The sequence below is a fragment of the Solea solea genome, chromosome 13, assembly GCF_958295425.1.
Source record: "Solea solea chromosome 13, fSolSol10.1, whole genome shotgun sequence".
NCBI classification, from domain to species: Eukaryota; Metazoa; Chordata; class Actinopteri; order Pleuronectiformes; family Soleidae; genus Solea; species Solea solea.
In genome coordinates this window covers 26,182,350-26,203,585 of record NC_081146.1, presented here as the reverse complement: position 1 = coordinate 26,203,585, position 21,236 = coordinate 26,182,350, and the positions used below count along the sequence as shown (strand labels likewise).

General features: G+C 42.0%; 2 protein-coding genes across 5 annotated transcripts; both read left to right on the top strand.

The window, feature by feature from the left end:
* The first annotated feature begins 200 nt into the window (after window positions 1–200).
* On the top strand, window positions 201–7,733 carry LOC131471655 (zinc finger protein 436-like). 4 transcript variants are annotated; one of them, XM_058648321.1, is made up of 7 exons: window positions 202–600; window positions 1,367–1,443; window positions 1,743–2,446; window positions 3,756–4,277; window positions 5,402–5,512; window positions 5,898–6,054; window positions 6,565–7,733. In XM_058648321.1, the coding sequence occupies exons 2-7, from the start codon at window positions 1,419–1,421 to the stop codon at window positions 7,212–7,214; spliced, it is 2,169 nt and encodes a 722-aa protein (XP_058504304.1). In that variant the 5' UTR covers window positions 202–600; window positions 1,367–1,418; the 3' UTR covers window positions 7,215–7,733. The 4 variants fall into 4 exon arrangements, with proteins under 4 accessions (XP_058504305.1, XP_058504304.1, XP_058504307.1 ...); XM_058648322.1 differs by lacking the exon at window positions 1,367–1,443 and having other exon boundaries at window positions 201–600; XM_058648324.1 differs by lacking the exon at window positions 202–600 and having other exon boundaries at window positions 1,375–1,467.
* A 498-nt stretch (window positions 7,734–8,231) lies between these two features.
* On the top strand, window positions 8,232–17,516 carry tmem116 (transmembrane protein 116). Its single transcript, XM_058648338.1, has 11 exons — window positions 8,232–8,502; window positions 9,696–9,742; window positions 9,965–10,028; window positions 10,802–10,933; window positions 12,359–12,463; window positions 13,061–13,110; window positions 13,203–13,286; window positions 13,873–14,008; window positions 14,120–14,264; window positions 14,369–14,448; window positions 16,516–17,516. Exons 1-11 carry the CDS (start codon window positions 8,419–8,421, stop codon window positions 16,675–16,677), a joined length of 1,089 nt encoding a protein of 362 aa, XP_058504321.1. The 5' UTR covers window positions 8,232–8,418; the 3' UTR covers window positions 16,678–17,516.
* The last annotated feature ends 3,720 nt before the right edge of the window (window positions 17,517–21,236 follow it).

The window sequence follows — 21,236 nt, the reverse complement described above, 5'->3', positions numbered from 1 at the left end:
GAGTGGTTTACAAACTTCAGTTTCCTGTTGGAAAGGTCTGTCTAAGGGTGAGATAAAGACGTGAACATGTTCTTAGGATTTTGTAGACTCAGGCCAGTGTGTATTTTCTTAGGTGAGGATTTAAATCAGTGTTTGAGCTCCTGTGTCCACCGTGGGCTTAAATCACAGATTTTAGTCCGACCAACCTCCAGTCCAGAAGGGTCGCTGTTGCACTTAAAAGTTGTTGCCCAAAAACTTGAGAGAAGAGGGGAAAAAATTAGACAAACACGAAAAAGTGCATTTTTTTTGTCAGAGTAAGTGTGATGAAGTTGGAATACTTTTTTTGTCTCAAGTCAAACTTCTTCTGAGGTTTTACCGTGAGTTGAAAGTGACACGCGTTTACCAGTGAGGGGCGCAGTTGAGCAGCTGTCATCTAGCACAGTCTCAGCCGCAGCACTGGGACCGCCGGAGCTAAGCTAAGCTAAGCTAAGTCAACCTAGCGTCAGCGTTAGCTGTGGCGAATTAAAAGTGTCTCTCACAGAAGCCGCTACTTTTCCGGGAAGACTCGTTTCACTTCTCGTCAACAGAAGAGCCGATGACGTCACCATAGAAGCGAACACGGTAACGTGTTGAGTCACCGCTGGCTAGCTGTTAGCTTCATTCAGAGTGCTAACACACACACACACACACACACACACCTAGCTGCAGCTACGTAAATAAACACAAACATCAGCTTCCCACTCACTCAAATACGTAAACTAATTCATAAATTATTATATAGAATTATATTCTTTATTTCCTGTGTAGCTGTATTGTATGTCCTTATATTTGTACATTTTATAGCAATATTTTATATATTATCTCCCTTATTTAGCTTTTTATACCTTATTTAACATCTTATTTAACGTTTCAATGTTCCTTATCTATCTATCTATCTATGTGGTCACTCTGCTGAATATTGACATATTTACAGATTATTATTATTGAGTATACACAATATCTCCTGCACTACAGATACTGTCTATTTGTGTTTATTATTATTAAAAGATAGATTTTTTTTTCACAATCGATTAATCTGTTGATTAGTGCTTATTTGGTTCTTAAAAATAAGGAGCTGAAAAATCAGAGAAACGTCTAGCCTCAATTAATTTAGTAATCAATAAGTAATGGGTTCATTTATTTTATTTGTGTGTTTTCTAAGTGCCAACTATTTTGATTTTCAATTAGATTTTTTATTGTTTTGTTTTGTGAAGAAAATAAAAGACATTTCTGCTTCTTCAGTTATAATTCAAAGGACAGTGGGTGGATGTTTTCTAGTCTAGCTGACATGTCTGACACTGGTGTGGACAGAACCAAATTAAAGTTTGACATTTTTGTTTTCTATCAGAGACCTAGAGGGGAGTCACTCACCTTCACGAGGAGCAGACGACGATGAGGGGATGAATGGAGTGAAAGAAGAAGCAGGCAAGAAGCAAGAAGTTGTATTCTGTCAGTGTCCAGACGAGTGTCTTACTAAAATGTGGTTATAATAAGATGTTTGATGGTTAATGTGAGTGTTCTCATAGGATAAGTTCATACAAGGGTTCTCTGATTTTTCAGCTTCTTAAATTAGTATATTTTCTTCTTTCTTTGCTCCATATAACAAGCACTCAAGATGAATCAGTTGTTAGTTGCAGCCCTAGTTCATATAGATCAGGATCATGTGACTGTGCTGCTGTTTCTGGATGATTCTGAGACGTTAACGTTGCTGTAACTTTGTACAGGAGCAGCGATGGATGCAGGCGTCCGGATGCCATCTTCACCAGAGAAAACCGCACCGCCGAAAAAACGGAGACATCGGATAAGACGTCGTCACCCTTGTCCAAAATGTGACCGGGATTTTATCTGCAAGTCCCGGCTGGCGGACCATGTGGCCGCACACATGGGAGAAAAACCCCACAGCTGCCCCGTGTGTGCCAAGCGCTTCACGAAGAAGGTCAACTTGGCAGCACATCTCCGCGTTCACACCGGCGAGAAGCCGTTCTCCTGTCCAGACTGTGGGGTCAGCTACGCCCAGCGCAGCTGCCTACGGCGTCACCGGCTGAGTCACGCCACAGAGAAGCCCCACAGCTGCTCCGTGTGTGGGCGGGGATTCATCCAACGGCGTTATCTCGTACAACACGAGCGGATACACACGGGAGAGAGGCCGTTCTCCTGCCCGCTCTGCCCCAAGCGCTTTGCCTCCAAGTCGGGTCTGACCGAGCACCAGTTCATACACGGAGAGCAGAAGGAGTTCACGTGTGCTCTCTGTGAGAAGGTCTTCACCACGCGCTCGTCCTTCAGAGACCATGTGAGGATCCACACGGGGCTGAAGCCACACACCTGTTCGCTGTGCGGCAAGAGCTTCAACCGACCGGGTCTGCTGAAGAAACACCTGCAGAAACACGAGGAGGACGAGGAGACCATCACGGCTGTAGCCGTGAGCATAGTGAGTCACACTCCTAACACTCTCCTGACGTCCGACACAGGAATCAAAGCCAACAATGTCTAACTGTAGATCAAAGTTAAAAAGACTTAAAAAATCCTGAAAACATGCGTCTAAAAATGTCTAAAATGTCGATATTGAACAGAGGAGTCTGGTGGATTTAGAGACAGCACTGCGGAAAACCACGTTCACTGGTATTTCAGGTCAGTGTCAGAGTCTGAAGTACTTAAATGTTCTGTCAACAAAACTTTTTAATCATTCAGTTTCACCAAAAACAACTGCTTTACAAGTCACTAGTTAGTGTTTGTGTCACATTGCGTCACGATGAGCCCGCCCACTTTGAGGAGGTATGATGATGTCATGGAAAGCGCGGTGACTGATATCAAATCGAGTGGAGTCGAGCTGAGTCGAGCTAGAACTGTATGATGGAAAAGATCAATAAGAAACGGCTCTGTTATTTTTCTCTCCCGTTTCTTATCCAAACAACGTCAAAGTCGGCACCGCACACACTGGTGCCCTCAGTGCGTCACCTGCCACGTTTGAAGCCTGTCAAGTGAACCCCAGTGATACGATAAACAGACAGGGCTCTCTGTGTTGCTGCCCCCTGCCTGTGGGATGTCCTCCCTGACACGTTGAAGGCAACACAGTTCACAAATAACTTAAGCCTTAAAAAATGTTCTTTTTAGCACAACATTGTATTTTTAAACAACTTTCATAGCTGTTGTTTTTAATCCTTTCTTATCTTGGCTTTATCCCCTTGAACTTGAGTTTTTATTTGAATAATGTGTTTTCCATGACTCATTTAACTCATGGGCTGTAACTAATAATATTTTCACAACTGATTCATCCGGGGTTTTTTTATTAATCTAATTTAGTCTAATTTATATTCCTTTATTTAAGTCCTCAGTGAATGATTGTAAGCAGTCTCATGTAAATATGTAATAAATGTTAGTATTCAGTAAGACTGCAAGGATTAATTAATTAACCAATCAATCAATCAGTTTCTGTGATTTTTCAGCTTTTTAATGAATGAATATTTTCTGTTTTCTTTGCTCCATAAAACAAAGAAATCATTAAAACTGAATAATTTTTGTTAGACGTTTGAGAAACATAATTTCCAGATTTGACAAACACTGATATCAATATTTTCTGAACCAATCAACTTTTCAGTTAAATAAGAAAATAATCAACAGATAATCTCACTTGAGGAGAATTGATACTGTTTTATGGAGTTTGTGTTGTCGGTCGCCATGATAACGTGTCAGAGAGGAAAGTAACGTCTTCTATTTTCATTTCATGACGTCGTCATCAGGGCGAGACGCCTCACCGCTGCCTCGTGTGCCACAAACTCTTCTCCAGCGCCGAGCGGCTGCAGCATCACGACAAGCTCCACCAGAGGGCGCAGCAGCTCACCTGCCACATCTGTGGCCGCGCTTTCACCAGGTCGTCGCGGCTCAAGGACCACATCCGGACCCACACCGGAGAGAAGCCGTTTCAGTGCGACGTCTGCCAGAGGAGGTTCTCCATGCAGGGCACGTTAAAGAGGCACCAGGAGATTCACAGCCGGGAGCAGCTCAACGCTAACAGCAACATCAACAGTGCTGCCACGACCCTGAACATGCTGATGTCGCAGGGAGACGGCGATGAACCGCGCCGCTGTTTGGTTTGTGAGAAGACTTTCACAGACGCCACCAAACTGAGAGCACATGTGAAAATCCACAACAAACGGCACGCCTGCAGCCTCTGCTCCAAGACCTTCCTGAAGCCGTGGATTCTCCGAAAACACATGACCACCCACGTCAGGGACGGACTCATCGCCGCCCCTGCTGACAAGGTGATACACCTGCATCTGTGTGTGTGTGTGTGTGTGTGTGTGTACCTGGATTTCATCAAACTCACAATATTTGTCAAAATATCATTTTTAGATGAATTATTGTCTCGATCTTTACACACCATCGTTCTATCGACTGAAGACAACACAGAGCTGCACAAGTGTCGTCGTTTTAAATCCCTCGTGATGTCACGAATCATATCACAGTCGCAATTCCTCCTCAAAATAATCAGTTAGATATTTAATCAAAGTGGTTCAGCCCTTGTACCTGGTATTCCTTATGTTATTGGGATCTAAATCTGTTTACACCGTCACATTATGGGGACAAAAACCAAGTCGGAAAATGATTAAATTTGAAGGTGAAGGCATGTTTTAAAGCTGAAGTCAGGTTTAGGTTAGGCTCAGTAGATTTTGACTTTGGAAAAGTAATTCTGTTTCGGCTTTTTCAGGATTAAGATTGGGTTTAAGGGTTAAATTAAGGGTATTGTGCATGTCCTTGTGAGGGTTAAGATGAAGGTAAGGGGCTTGGAAACACATGGAAATGGAAAGTGAGGAAATTTCTGTCATAAACACTGACCCTAACATTAGGGCTGGACGATATAAGTATGGATGGATGGATGGATGGATCCTGAAACCCTGAAAACCCTTTAAAGACATGAGGTCCTCACAAAGTGACACATACAAGAACACACACACACAGGTTTCATTTAAACAAAGACTAAACAACTTTAGTAGAAGTTAAAGTTGACCTTTTTAGAAGTTAAACCTTTTACAATGTTACTTGAGTAATTATGTTCATAATCGATTAATCTGTCGAGTATTTTCTTGATTAATCGTTTGGTCCATAAAATGTCAGGAAACAAAAATGATTCATAAATTTTGTTTTAATCATGAAAAAACCCTCAAACCAATAAATCGATAGTAATTGTTTCAGCTGTAATTCTAATGATAAACTTTATTGTGGTTTCCTTGCACAGAGACAGAAAGAGGCTTGAGCTTGTAAACTACAGTTTAATTAAATATAAACGAGCTGAGTATAAAATAAAAACCATCACAGCAAAAGAATCATTTTGAAAACTTAATTTTATTTGCAAAACGAAACTGAAGAGTTCAAAACATGGTTTCAGGAGTTCTGGTCCAACATGCAGACTGTGGAGGAGGTGAAGATTAAAGAGGAGGAGGAGGAAGAGGAGGAGACGGCGCTGATGGTGGAGGTGAAGCAGGAGGAGCGTGAGCAGGTCTGTTAAATTCTACTCTGTAATATGACTTCTACTTCCTGTCTGTCCACCTGGAAGTCCAAATATCTCCGTGTTGTCCGTTAGTTCTTTTTATGCAGACGACGCAACATTTATTTTTGTTCTGAAGATTAAAAATGAGAGTAAACCTGACAGACAGAAGAGGGCGCTGTCCTCCATGAGAGAAAGGGTTGGGTTCATTGTAGTTTTTAATCTTCAGAATTCTATCGTAGGTAGTATCATGTAATGGGACAGATATAAGTTTGTGGACCCGTCACAATGAAAGGACGACAAGTTGTGACATTGTCGATCTGTCCCTCGTTGCTAGGCAACAGACAATATTCAGGTATTTCGACTTCAAGGTGATTAATTTTTTCTGATTCTTTAGGTCACAGAGGATTCCTCTGAGGTATTTATGTCTGGTAACCATGGCAACCTCAACCAGTCAGTGTTGGAGGAGAACAGCCAGGAGGGAGAGGAGGGCGGCAGCAGCGGTTTGATCAACTCTGATGGCGAGGAAGAGGAGTGGAGTGCAGCGGTTACAGGTTTGTGAGTCCTCTCTTTATTCTTTCATTTCACTTTCTGATTTCAAATGTTGTTTACTGACTTTTTACATCACTTTGGTCTTTTAAACTGCGTGGTTTGGTTTTTCCTTCCTCACTTACATACTTGCCTTCCTTCCTTTCCTACCTACTCTTTTCCTCACCTTGTCGCCTCACTTGCCCTTACGGACTACAGCGACTACAGAGTTTAGCCACTTAGCATAAAACTCTCTAAATAAAGTTTAAGTCTACGATGTCATAAGAACACGTTCACGTCTTTATCTCACTGTTACACAGACTTTTCCGTTTGTAAACCACTCACTCTCCCACACCAAAGTGGGTGGGTGCGTGCGTGAGATGTTAAAATCACTGATTTTGTGTGGGAGAAACTTCAGTTTCCTGTTGGAAAGGTCTGTCTCACAGTGAGTTAAAGCCTCAGACACCTCTGAAGATGCAGAAGACTGTGATAGTTGTTTCCTGCTGTCAGTGATGTGAATTATCAATCTCTCTCAGAACCCGACGGCAGCTCGGAGTCTCAGACCGACGGCGCCGGTGAAAGTGCCGGAGACGGTAAAAGCAGGAAGAACTGCTGCCCCGTGTGTAGCCGCGAGTGCTTTAAAGCGTCGGCACTGAAGAAACACCTGAGGATCCACTCGGGCGAGCGTCCCTTCCACTGCGCCACCTGCAGGAAGAGCTTCACGCAGCAGGGCCACCTGACGGAGCACCTGAGGATCCACACGGGAGAGAAACCCTTCACGTGCGGCGACTGCGGCAGGAGCTTCACCTTCTCCAGCGCACTGCGACGACACCAGCGCGTCCACACGGACACGCGGCCGTATCAGTGCTCCGTCTGCCAGAAGTCCTACAGACAGCAGAGCGTCCTCAAGAGACACGAAGAGACACACTCAGGCGTCCGCTACCAGTGTCCCATCTGCAGCAAGAGCTTCACCCGCGCCTCCGAGCTCACCTACCACACCCACAAGCATGCGGACGCCAACCGCTTCTACTGCGACATCTGCAAGAAGAACCTGGGCGGGGCCAGAAGCTTCCGCAACCACATGAAGAACCACGAGTCTATGAGTTTGCCGCCGCCGCACCAAGAATCACAGGACGCCACAGGAGCGTCGGCAGAAGGAGCTTCACTGAGCGTCTTTAAAGGATGAGCTCAGTGTAAAACTTGTGAAAAGTTGAAAAGACGAAGGAAATCGCAGGTCGTCGAAGATGACCGCAGCCAATCAGGTCTGCACTGAAAAGATGCTGAGTCACCACTGGAGGCAGCAGCAGCAGTTTCAGGCTCGACAGTAGTGAGTCGTATGTTTCCACGCTGATACTTGGACCAGTGAACAAGTCCTGCAGGAGAACAGGGCTGCAACTAACCATTGTTTTCATTTCATTATTCAAGTATTTCTTTGGTTCAGAACGTGGATCAGTGTCACCCAAACCTCAAAATGATCTTGTTTTGTCCACAAACCAAAATGATTCACCTTTAATCATTTCTTTCTTTGTTATATGAGCAAAGAATACAGAAAATACAGTAGCAAGATAAAGTATTTGAACCCTTTGGAATGATCTAGATTCCTGCGAAAACGGAGGTTCATGTGAAACTGTGATGTCTTTGCTTTTTCTTTTTTTTGATCAATAAAGTGAAGGAGACACAAAAATGTGATCGGATTAATATTCAACATGTGTCGTGTAATGACTTCATGTGGACTGATGGTGGCGCCAAAGGGCCGCGTTGATGTAGAAATCACTTTTGTAGTAACTTTATGAACCGGAAATCTCAGTTCAGTCATAAATATTAAAATGTGATGGTGTCTTATTGGGGTCATAGAAACGTCAAGTAAATGAGAGATAAAGTTATAAACATTTAAAAAAAAGTTTACTTTCTATAACAAACGTTAGTTATAAAAGATAAAAAACAACTTTTAAATCATGATTTAGCAAATGTTTTTGGTGTTATGTTTTTAGATTTTGTCTCCAGTGACTAATTGGCTTTAAATTAATAATATAGTATATATAGTTTTATAAGAATCAAATGAATTGAAATATACATTGTAATGATAATTTTGTGTAATTATGTGATCATGTGACGTGTCGTCATGAAGTGAAATCCTGTTCTCTGATGATGAAGTGTGCGTGTTCTGAGGTTTGTCCTGCAGGTGGCAGTAGAGATACAGGACTTCAGGTCCAGCTCCTGCAGGGGGGGGGCGGAGTCAGATCAACATAACCACTCCCCCTGTCTGAGCTGCATGATAAAAAGTGAAACTGAGCAGTGACAGGGTGAGACACTCACTCATTCGCTCACTCGCTCTCTCGTCTCCTTGAGTCTCTGTGGTGATTCAGCTGTGTGACCTTTGACCTCTCAGCATGTGGGCTGCTCAGACTCTGCAGGACATTTTTGTCGCCAACGTTTCAGAGAAGAACACGACTGAAGCTCAGGACTGGACTGAGGTCAGACACACACACACACATCACACATTATTATGGTCTGTTTTGATGCATCAATGTGTAAAACAACAGTTTATCGTCTGTTGAAAGTGTGTCAGTCTTTAAATGCACTGATCACTGATCAGGTTTAACCAATAAAAGGTCGGCAGGACGTGAAGTTTATTTTCTTCAGATCTGGAAAATATAAACGTGACTGTAGCGTTTTTACTTCAACTGATCTACGTGTTTGTGACGCTCACGTGGCATTACCACAAAAATATGGCTTAACGCAGCATTAACATGATTTATTTAATATTAATGTGACGTTAACGCAGCATTAACGTGATTCATTTAATATTAATGTGACGTTAACGCAGCATTAACGTGATTCATTTAATATTAATGTGACGTTAACGCAGCATTAACATGATTCATTTAATATTAATGTGACGTTAACGCAGCATTAACGTGATTTATTTAATATTAATGTGACGTTAACGCAGCATTAACATGATTCATTTAATATTAATGTGACGTTAACGCAGCATTAACATGATTCATTTAATATTAATGTGACGTTAACGCAGCATTAACATGATTCATTTAATATTAATGTGACGTTAACGCAGCATTTACATGATTCATTTAATATTAATGTGATATTAACGCAGCATTAACATGATTCATTTAATATTAATGTGATGTTAATGCAGCATTAACATGATTCATTTAATATTAATGTGACGTTAACGCAGCATTAACGTGATTTATTTAATATTAATGTGACGTTAACGCAGCATTAACATGATTCATTTAATATTAATGTGACGTTAACGCAGCATTAACGTGATTTATTTAATATTAATGTGACGTTAACGCAGCATTAACGTGATTTATTTAATATTAATGTGACGTTAACGCAGCATTTACATGATTCATTTAATATTAATGTGATATTAACGCAGCATTAACATGATTCATTTAATATTAATGTGATGTTAATGCAACATTAACATGATTCATTTAATATTAATGTGATGTTAATGCAGCATTAACGTGATTCATTTAATATTAATGTGATATTAACGCAGCATTAACATGATTCATTTAATATTAATGTGATGTTAATGCAGCATTAACATGATTTATTTAATATTAATGTGATGTTAGCGCAGCATTAAGGTGACTCTGAGGTTGACGTGTCGTGTCTTGTGCAGGTGTATGACGTGGTCAGGTGTGTCCAGCTCGTCATGGCTCTGCTCAGGTCAGTGAGGTCACTGCTCCTAAAACACGACTTGTCCTTTTTCACTGTCGGTCATAATGAATATTTATGTGACGTCATGATTCTCCCTCAGTGTCCCTGTATTCATGTGAAGTTTGACCTTATTTAAACATTGTTGTCATCACATGTTGTCTCGGTTTGACAGTGTTCTGGTTTGACAGTGTTTTACAGTGTTTTACAGTGTTGTGAGTTCTGCTTTTACAGTATTCTGGGTTCTGGCTCCATCATCGCCTGTGTGATGTCTCAGAGACGTGTTCACAGACCTGAGGTCAGTCTGCTCTGTTTGACTTATGAGAAAGTCTGTGTATAAATATCAAGTAATATAAAATGTGTGTGTATAAAACCAGAAAAAAACAAATAATGACACTAAAGGGATAGTTTTTAGTAGTGTTTTTGCAGTGTGTGGCTGCATGAGGCACTGACACACGCAGTCACACTTGCTTATGCTGTGAGCGCCCCCTGCTGCTGAGAACCAGCCAGTGACAACGAATACAAATTAACGTAATGAAATCTACGTCAGTTCGAGTCTATGATCTCTGAAGAACGTGTTCACGTCTTTATCTCACTGTTAGACACGCTTTTCCAACAGGAAACAGAAGTTTGTAAACCGCTCACTCTCCCACACCAAAGCCCACAGAGAAAATCAGTGATTTTAACATCACACACGCAGGAGTTGTTGATCCACTGCTGCCTCCATCACGAAATTCAAATATCATGTTATTTTGTCACCTCGGCTTTAAAAATCCTTTGTTCAGATTAACCTCAGTGACACAAAGTGACCACACGAGGCAGCAGAGGACCAGCAGCTCCTGTGTCCCCTCCAGCTAAAATCACTGATTTTCTCTATGGACTTTGGTGTGGGAGAGTGAGTGGTTTTTCCCTTGCATCCTCGCTGGGTGATTCTCGGCAGCAGGGGGCGCTCACAGCACAGTTAGCTCAAACAACCACACGTGTGAAAATCTGAGGGATGTAACGACACGATGATGTAACGACGCTGTGATGTAACGACGCGGTGATGTCATCCTCCTCTCACGTCTGCAGCTGCAGCCTCTGCTCCTGCTGTGCGTGTCCGACCTGCTGCTCGCCCTCTGCTGGTTGTTAGGAGCGTTGCTGTTCTCTGAGCACTGCAGCAGCGTGAACACACTCTGCTACAACCTGCACACTGTGGAGCAGGTAACACACACACACACACACACACGCGATACAAATATTCCCCAAGTGTCTCTGTTTCCTGTTTGTCTGATAAAGAAAGTTTCCTCTCTGTTAAAATAAACATGAAACTGAGACACTGTGTTTGTTACAAATGCTGAACTGTCCCTTTACTCTGCTTATGAAAAGGAAACAGTCTCACAGCTGCCATCATCATCATCATCATCATCTTTATTTATTTACATTTCTTTGAACCTGCAGTTACATTAAATGTTTTTTACTTTTAATTCTAGTTTGTTGTTTTTTTTTTTCTTCAAAGATTTAAATTCAAGAGTTTAAATTTTCATTTTACAGATCAGATTTAGGTATTTAATGAAGAAAGTACAATTCCAGCTCAGTTTGTTTTTTTCATGCTGGAATTTTTTTATCGTGTCATTGACCCTCAGAATCAGGAACCTTTTATTGTGTTAAATTGTCCACTTCACGACTGGAAACTTTCAGCTTCCTGAGAAAAGCAACCGTGAGTGTTTTGTCCTGCATGAGAGGGAATCAGGAACTGCAGCTCGTATAATCCGTGTTCAAGGGACATTTCAATGTGAAAGTGTGGTTTTTTAAGAGGTACTGATACAGTCAGCGTGCCACATACATGCAGACTGTGAATATGAAGCATGGTTTTAAGAACACGTTTACGTCTTTATCTCACTGTGAGACAGACTTTTCCAACAGGAAAGTGAAGTTTGTAAACCACTCACTCTCCCACACCAAACCTCATAGAGAAAATCAGTGATTTTAACATCACACACACAGGAGTTGTTGATCCACTGCTGCCTCCATCACTAAGTTCAAATGTCTTATTTTGTGACTTCGGCTTTAAAAATCCTTTGTTCAGATTGACCTCAGTGACACAGAGTGACCACACGAGGCAGCAGTAGACCAGCAGCTCCTGTGTCCCCTCGAGCTAAAATCACTGATTTTCTCTATGAGGTTTGGTGTGGGAGAGTGAGTGGTTTATAAACTTCAGTTTCCTGTTGGAAAAGTCTGTCTCACATTGAGACAAAGACGTGAAACATGTCCTGAAGACATCGTAGACGTTAGTGGACTCATTTTAGACAGACTTTTCCAACAGGAATGTTTGTAAACTAAGGATCCGCACGTAAAAACAAGGAAAACTGTCAGGTAACAAAGGTCCAAGTCATGCTGCTGTTGGTTGGACAGTGTCTGGTTCTGGTCCAGATCTGGTCTGGGTCAGTGGTTTAGAAGCAGCAGCAGAACCAGAAAACATTCCTGACCTACATCCATTGTTTTGAGGCAGCGACCCCCAGGGTCAGCCGCCCCTTTCATCCCCCCCCCCACCCCCCGAAGCTGCGGTCACTGCTCACACTGTGACACAAAGCAGCACCACAGAAGAAGAGAGCGTTATCAACTGTGTGTGTGTGTGTGTTCTGTCAGGTTCTGTACATGGCGTCATTCTTCTACACTCTCAACTTCACCTGGAACCTTTACAAAGGAATCAGAGAGAAACTCAGCAGCTGTTTCCATGGTTACTCTGTACAGGTAGACACACACACACACACACACACACAGCAACACTGACAGTCAATCAATCAATAGTTACATTGATAATTCTATTAAAGGATAGCTCAGGTGATTTTGGAGGTGTGGAGAAAACATGTTTAACGTCTTTATCTCACTGTGAGACAGGAAACTGAAGTTTGTAAATCACTCACTCTCCCACACCAAAGTCTATAGAGAAAATCAGTGATTTTAGCTCGTGGGGACACAGGAGCTGCTGGTCTACTGCTGCCTCGTGTGGTCACTTTGTGTCACTGAAGTAAATCTGAATAAAGGATTTCAAACACAGAAGTGACAAAATAAGACGTTTGAACTAAGTGATGGAGGCAGCAGTGGATCAACAACTCCTGTGTGTGTGTGTGTGTGATGTTAAAATCACTGATTTTCTCTGTGAGGTTTGGTGTGGGAGAGTGAGTGCTTTACAAACTTCACTTTCCTGTTGGAAATCCTGTGTTTTTGTAACTCAGGGATTTAAAATGAATAAATAAAGCACTTCTAAATGTATACGACAGCTAACAATGACCTGTACTTTGACACAGCGTGTGACCTCTGACCTGTCGTGTCCTTGTTTGTCCTCAGTTTTCTAACAGAGTGAGTACAGCAGGTAAAGCCACAGCTGTTCTCTCAGGGTGAGTTCACTGACGCGTGTGGCGTTCAGGCTCCGATCTTGAACGTGTTTGCAGGGATTTTATTTTGAAATCTGCTCTGATCTTTTCTCCAGTGTGGTTCCTCTCCTGCTCATGACGCCCGTTTTTATTGAAGGAAACATCAGCCAGTGTCAGGCCAACTTCAGTCAGCCCTACAGGTGAGCACTCACCTCTGTCTGCTCTACACTGTATATAAGTCATGTAAAGTACAAATACTTCAATACTGAAGTACAAACCTCACGGGTCTGTACTTTACTCTGTTGTACTGCACTACATTTCCTCTAACTCTCTCTGTTACTACCAAATAAAACCTGAAGAAGAAGAGTTACTATTATGGTCTGTATATAGAGCTTTTCTAGTCTTGATGAACTGCTTTACACCATAGTTTTCACCCATTCACATCTTTCATAACCCATTCACACAATTTTTCACTCACATTCACTCGCTGCAACACGGGCTCAAGTGTTTTTGCTCAAGGACTTATTTAGACGAGCAGAGCCAGGAATTGAACCCACAACCTTCTTCCCAGACCTGCAGTCTGCATTTGATGTAGTCAGACACACACTCACTCACTCACACACTCACTCACTCACTCACTCACTCACGTTGCACATGTTTGTGTTGACGTTGTTATAAAAACATCGCACACATGTTTATTGCATATTTCTTGTTTCTGTTATAAAAGGAAGCAAACGTTTTTCTTCATGTTGTTGTGTACTTTTGTGTGTGTGTGTGTGTGTCTAGGTGTTTGCTCATGGACACCGGAGCGCTGTACTTGACCTCTAAGTACCGTCAGCCAATCAGAAGCTGTCGTCTGCTCCACACGTACGCCGTCTCCGTCTTCGTCGTCTCCTTCGTCCTCACGCTCCTCAGCAACACGGTGAGCTCACGCCACGTGGAGAGATGTGACGGCGCCGCGTTCATGACGAAACCAAACGCCCGCCCCTCACTGTGTTTGTTTGTGTTGTTGTTGTTGTTGTTGTTTTGTCAGGCTCTCGTGGTCAGAGCTCGACACATTTACAGGCGTGTTGTGACATCACGAGGTTACCTTGGTAACGAGCAGCAGACCTCCCTGCGTGTGATGGACCGCCGGATGCTGCTGTACCCGCTGGTCTTCATCATCTGCTGGGGTCCAGGTGTGTTTTTTCACATCACCATGGTAACTGAGCAGCTGTGACATGCAGCTCTCTGATTGGCCGCTCGTTCTTCAGTAACTGTGTGTGTGTGTTTCCTCTCACAGCGGCGGCGTTAGCATTTCTGCACGTGGTGAAGCCGTCAGCGTGTCAGGGTAAAGCCGGCGTCGTCCTCTACATATCACAGGTCAGTGTGTGTGTGTGTGTGTGTTTGTGGGGGGGGGGCGTGTCTGTAAATGTAAATGACAGAAACACCTCTGTCTTTGAAAAACAGTACTGGTGCGTTCACTGACCTCTGTCTTTTATACAAGTTGTTCAAAACAGTAATGGTGCGTTCACTGACCTCTGTCTTTTATACAAGTTGTTAAAAACAGTAATGGTGCGTTCAGGGACCTCTGTTTTTTATACAAGCTTTTAAAAACGACAATGGTGCATTCAGGGACCTCTGTCTTTTATACCAGATGTTAAAAAACGACAATGGTGCGTTCAGGGACCTCTGTCTTTTATACGAGTTGTTAAAAACGGTAATGGTGTGTTCAGGGACCTCTGTCTTTTAAACAAGTTGTTAAAAACAGTAATGGTGCATTCAGGGACCTCTGTCTTTTAAACAAGTTGTTGAAAACAGTACTGGTGCCTTCAGGGATCGCTGTCTTTTATACAAGCTGTTAAAAACAGTACTGGTGTGTTCACTGACCTCTGTCTTTTATACAAGCTGTTAAAAACGTTACTGGTGCGTTCACTGACCTCTGTCTTTTATACAAGCTGTTAAAAGCAGTAATGCTGCTTTCACTGACCTCTGTCTTTTAAACAAGTTGTTAAAAACGGTAATGGTGCATTCACTGACCTCTGTCTTTTAAACAAGTTGTTAAAAACGGTAATGGTGCGTTCACTGACCTCTGTCTTTTAAACAAGTTGTTCAAAACAGTAATGGTGCGTTCACTGACCTCTGTCTTTTAAACAAGCTGTTAAAAACAGTAATGCTGCTTTCACTGACCTCTGTCTTTTAAACAAGCTGTTAAAAACAGTACTGGTGCATTCACTGACCTCTGTCTTTTAAACAAGTTGTTAAAAACGGTAATGGTGCGTTCACTGACCTCTGTCTTTTAAACAAGTTGTTCAAAACAGTAATGGTGCGTTCACTGACCTCTGTCTTTTAAACAAGTTGTTAAAAACAGTACTGGTGCGTTCACTGACCCCTGCAATAACTCGACAGAATTATCAAAAAGGCTTCACAGATACCAAAGGGGCGTGGCCACAGCAACCATCGGAAAGTTTGGCAAATTTCGACCATTCGCCACGAAACAGGAAGTGCTGCTAACCTCACCATACGTTGACCAGTTGCATCAAAACCTCATACGTGGCACGAGAGACCGACCCTGAACATGTGACCGACCCTGAACATGTGAACTTGACCAAACAGGAAGTTGGCCTTTTTAAATGTTGCCACCTTTCGCCATGAAACAGGAAGTGCCCTGTTACTTGGCTGTACATTGACCAATCTGCTTAAAACTTCATATGTGAGACCAGGGGCCCACCCTGAACATGTCTGCAAGCCATCAACTGCACACAGGAAGTAGGTCATCTGAAACAGGAAGTGAAGGAAGTGCCCTGTAACCATAGTATGTGACCAGGAAATGACTTTGGTAGAAGTTGAAGTCACTGTTTTATAAAGTTACTTAAGTAAAAGTCTTAAAGTTTATGACGTTTACTTTACTTGAGAGTCAAAAGTCATTTTCTGATATAGTATTTGAAGTAAAAGTATTAAAAAAGTGTTAAGATTGAGCGGTGGTGGATCAGTGGTACGGCCAGTTGTCTTTTAAACTGGAAGGTTGTGAGTCCTTGAGCAAAGACACTTAACCTCATGTTGCAGTGTGTGAATGGGTGAAAAGTGTTTATTTTAATTTGGTAATGACAGTAACAGAGAGTTAGAGGAAATGTAGTGGAGTAATATAAATATAAATAACAAGGTAAAGTACAGATACGTGAGTTTACAGTCGTGAAGTACGCTTTATTTAAGTATTAGTACTTTGTTACATGACAACACTCTTTCATGACCGCGAGTGCCACGAGGAGTCACAGTTACCGCTCTGCTTCTCTTTGTTTGTGTGATTTTTATCTTGTTTGTTTGTCTTTGTGTGAACAGAACTTTGTCTCATGATCTTTGCAATGAACTCGACATTTAAAAATCACAGAATGTTCATGTTCATGTTCATTCATTCTTGCCGCTGACTCGCGTGCGCGTGTGTGTCCTCAGACATTCACCACGGCGTCTCAAGGCTCCCTCAACTGTCTCGTCTACGGGTGCACGCACGCACGCCTCGGCCGCGCCAGCAGGGCGGCGCCATCCCGAGACGTGGACACGCAGACGCCTCTGCTGCAGTCGCAGAAGAAGAGGAGCTACCAGGCGCTCAGCTGAGACAGAGGGGGAGGAGGAGGGAGAGGAGGGGGAGGGACGGGGGAGTCCTGAACTCTCACTGAGCTGCAGGGAAACCACCGCGGCGACAAAGACGTCCACCTGTGAGGAGGAAGCACTGAGGCGAGGAAAAGGGAAGAAGAAGAAGAAGAAGAAGGAGGGGGTCAAAAGAAACAGGATTTGAAATAGAAACATTCATTCAGGTCATGTGACACCTGGTGGTCAGTGTGTGAGCCTCAGTGTGATGATGATGATGATGATGATGAAGATGATCACCACGTTTTAACTTTTTCTGATTGGTAATATTTAGTTTTTTTGTTTGTTTTTATACTTCTTCAGCTGTCAGTGGGCGGGGCTTATCATTGTCTTGTCTCCGCCCGCTCCTGCTCTCCTGCTGTTTACAAACAAACGCTTTAATTAGGAGAAAGGAGGTCAAAGGTCACTTCCTGATGACGCACTTAACGAGTCTGTGACCTCAGAGAGGCTTTGGTTCCTCGCCGCCGTGGTCACATGAACAGAGATGCCGTCTGTGTGACGCAGGGGCCCCACCCCCTGTAAGCCCCGCCCCCCTCTGACCTTCCACCTCAGCGTCACACGTTTCATCTGCAGAACAATGAGTTTCCTGTGGTCGCTGAAGGTCGTGAACTGAAAATGAATCTGTTGATTTCTTTAGAAACGCAACTGTCACCTTTGACACCTTTGAACTCTGTTTTTAATATTATATAAAATGTGTTCAATTAAAAATAATATTTAAAAACCATTGTTTGTATTTAAAGATAGAGTTTATGTAGTTCATACATGAGGCTGTGAGCGCCCCCTGCTGCTAAAGGCAGTGTGTGACACTGAGGGTCATCCATGGAGACACCGGGACGTCTGTGAGTTTGTGGACAAGCGTGTTTTGGCGACGAGATCCATCGCCGCCTCCCGCAGAGAAAATGTTCCAGAACTCCCAGAATCCTCATTTTTTTTTTTTTTTAAAAAAAAAAGGTCAAATGAAGACTGTTCATCATTAAAAACACCTGAGTGTTGTTTTATTCACCATCTTCATCAGCGATGACTCGGACACACGTGTGAACACAAACAGGAGCAGTGACGAGTTTATTAAAGTTTAATCATGTGACCCTCATGAACAACAGGAATTAACCCTGGAGTCTGGAGCCCTCTGCTGGAACAAAGACCACATGACACTTCAGTGATGGTCGGGTCACGGCAGCGCCATCATTGCATTGGCGGCATCGTGACAGTTAGCCCCGAACAATTTATAGACTTCGCCGCCCGCGTCCACAAGATCAGAAACCGTGTGTCTGTCCCTATACTCTTTGGTTTTCTTCACCTGAAGAGAGAAAAGAGCAAAAAGAAGAAGAGTTAGAACAAGCACTCGACATCAACTGAACTTTATTTAACATTGAAACGCTCTCCCACACTAAAGTCCATAGTAGGGTTTGGTGTGGGAGAGTGAGTGGTTTACAAACTTCAGTTTCCTGTTAGAAAAGTCTGTCTCACAGTGAGATAACGACATGTGTGTGGGGTTCTCTGGGTTCTCCTCTCTTCACACCGCCTTTAGCTTTGATTACGACACTCATTCACTGTGGCATTGTTTCCATAAGCTACTGCAATGTCACAAGATTTATTTCCGTCCAGTGTTGCATTCATTTTTCACCAAGATCTTGTATTGATGATGGGAGAGTCGGGCCACTGAGCAAAGCCTTCTCCAGCACATCCCAAAGATTCTCAATGGGGTTAAGGTCTGGACTCTGTGGTGGCCAATCCATGTCTCATGCTCCCTGAACCACTCTATAACACAATTTGAGCTTGATGAATCCTGGCATTGTCATCTTGGAATATGCCCATGTCATCAGGGAAGAAAAAAATGATGCATTGATGGAATAATCTTGTCATTCATTATATTCAGGTAGTCAGCTGACCTCACTCTTTGGGCACATAATGTTGCTGAACCTAGACCTGACCAACTGCACCAACCCCTTAACTATTTGCTTAGTTCAATCCAGGTGGCAGTGTAAATTGGTCACTCTAAATTGACCGTCGGTGTGAGAGTGAATGGTTTAATGACCCTGCAGTAAGAGGCAATAATTTGAATGATAAAAATGTGTTTATTATTAATAATAATAATTATAATAATAATAATTCTTACTGTGATTATTTAAACTGATTTTAACGGCATAGATCGATTGTCTTTTCTGTGTTTTCAGGGAGGTGTCCCGGTCTGACATAATTAATAATAATAAATAAATAATAATTATTATTAATAATAATAATAATAATAATAATTATAATTATAATTATTATTATTATTATTATTATTATTATTATTGTTATTATTTTATTAAATATTTTTGAAAATGTATCAAATATTAATTATGTCAGACCGGGACACCTCCCTGAAAACACAGAAAAGACAATCAATCTATGCCGTTAAAATCAGTTTAAATAATCACAGTAAGAATCCATGCACTGACTCTCTCAAACCCTGTTTGTCACATTATTATTATTGTACAATTCATTACAATAAAAAATAACAATTTATTATATTATTAATCAAATTATTGCCACTAACTGTTGATCTCCAACACCAGGGTGTGACCCCACCAATCGCCCTAAATCAGCTGAGATTGGCATAGCACCCCCCCCCCGACCCTCCTGTGGAGGATAAAGCGGTAGAAAATGGATGGATGAATCGCACGTCTCAGATTGTTTTTCAGTGCAGAAAATACAATAAATTTACAACACGATACATAAAATAAATGAAAAACATGTGAGCTGAGCCTCAGTATCTCCTTCTAACACATTTTATAAAACCTGATCTTTACATAAAGAGTCATTGATTATTTTAATATACAGTCGTTAGACAAACCGTCCAGTCTTCGCTCATGTGTCTAGTATGGACCACGACGGTCTCAGATGAGTCTCCGAAGTCATCTCCTTTATGGATGAGATACGTAGTTATTCTGTCCTCAAGTGTCACTCTGGAAAACAAACAAACAAACAAACAAACATAAATCTCCACATTGTTCACATATAAACACAGATTCACAACCTGGTGAAGACAGTAAATAAGATAATAGTAGCCCTGCCCCGTTCACTGCACATGATCTGTTTGATTCTGTTCACGTGTTGTTTCTGGAATATGTTAGAAGTAAATAACAGACACGTTTTACACATGCGTAAAACGTGTCTGTTATTTACTACTTCTGTTTTATTGAACAGGAGAAAAATAATGGAACTTTGACTTCTGATCTTTGTCATCAGTTCAGCACGTGGAACTCACCGAACTCCAGAGTGGCACAAAAGTCCCACACAATGGGACCAATTATCCAGCGGCCTCTGCATATGCTCGGCTTTTACAACACGAGTGTTATACAGGTTTGTCAACTCTGCACCTGACAGATCGTAGTTGCGTTCCACCGGACAGCTTTTTGAAGATCCCCCTCTTGAAGATCCCCCTCTTGAAGATCCCCCTACTGTCCATCCAAACATGTGAAAGATGAAAAGATGAATGTGTATTTTATTCTTAAAAATAACAACTAAAATGAAATATTAACATGAAAACACGCACACACACGTGTATATATATATATATATATATATATATATATATATATATATATACGTGTGTATATGTATATTGTAAGAATAACTGGTAAAAATGACAGTCAACCAAATTTACGCACCGCAGCTTTAAACTGTGATATAAACAAAAACAAACGTTAAAACAGAGACTCACCACTAAACGAGGCATCGACACTGACGCTCAGAGTCAGAGCCACGACACAGACGAGCGGGCTGAAGGAGAACATGGTGGAGAACAAGGTCATGTCCCTGCAGTCACAGCACGCTGGTTTTATACACTGAAGCTCCTCCCACTTTGTCCTCCTCCTGTACACACACACAGACATACACATGCACATTTATGGCTACACAAACAAAAAATAAAGGAAAGTGCTGTGTCTAATATTTGAACTTAAATTTGTTCATTTTGATCATCTTCATATAAAGTCAAAGATCATCTGCGTATACAGTGATCGGTATAAAACCAGATTTGGTGCCTTACAAAGCAGACGCTTTTGTCCAAAGTGACTTACAAAAAGAGGAAAAAGCTACATAAAAGAAGTTTTGGGAAGAACTCCACTAGATAAGACCAGAAGTGTAGAAGGAGATGGTGCAGGGGAGGAGGTCAGGACAGAAGATACTCTTGGAAGAGCTGGGTCTTCAGCTGGGTCTTCCACTGTGTCCTGAGGTTTATTACTGGTTTACCACTGTGTTCTGAGGTTTATCACTGGTTTATCACTGTATTCTGAGGTTTATCACTGGTTTATCACTGTGTTCTGAGGTTTATCACTAGTTTACCACTGTGTTCTGAGGTTTATCACTGTGTTCTGAGATTTATCACTGGTTTATCACTGTGTTCTGAGGTTTATCACTGGTTTACCACTGTGTTCTGAGGTTTATCACTGTGTTCTGAGATTTATCACTGGTTTATCACTGTGTTCTGAGATTTATCACTGGTCAGGCAAAAATATCAGATGCTTCTTTGTGTTTGCTGT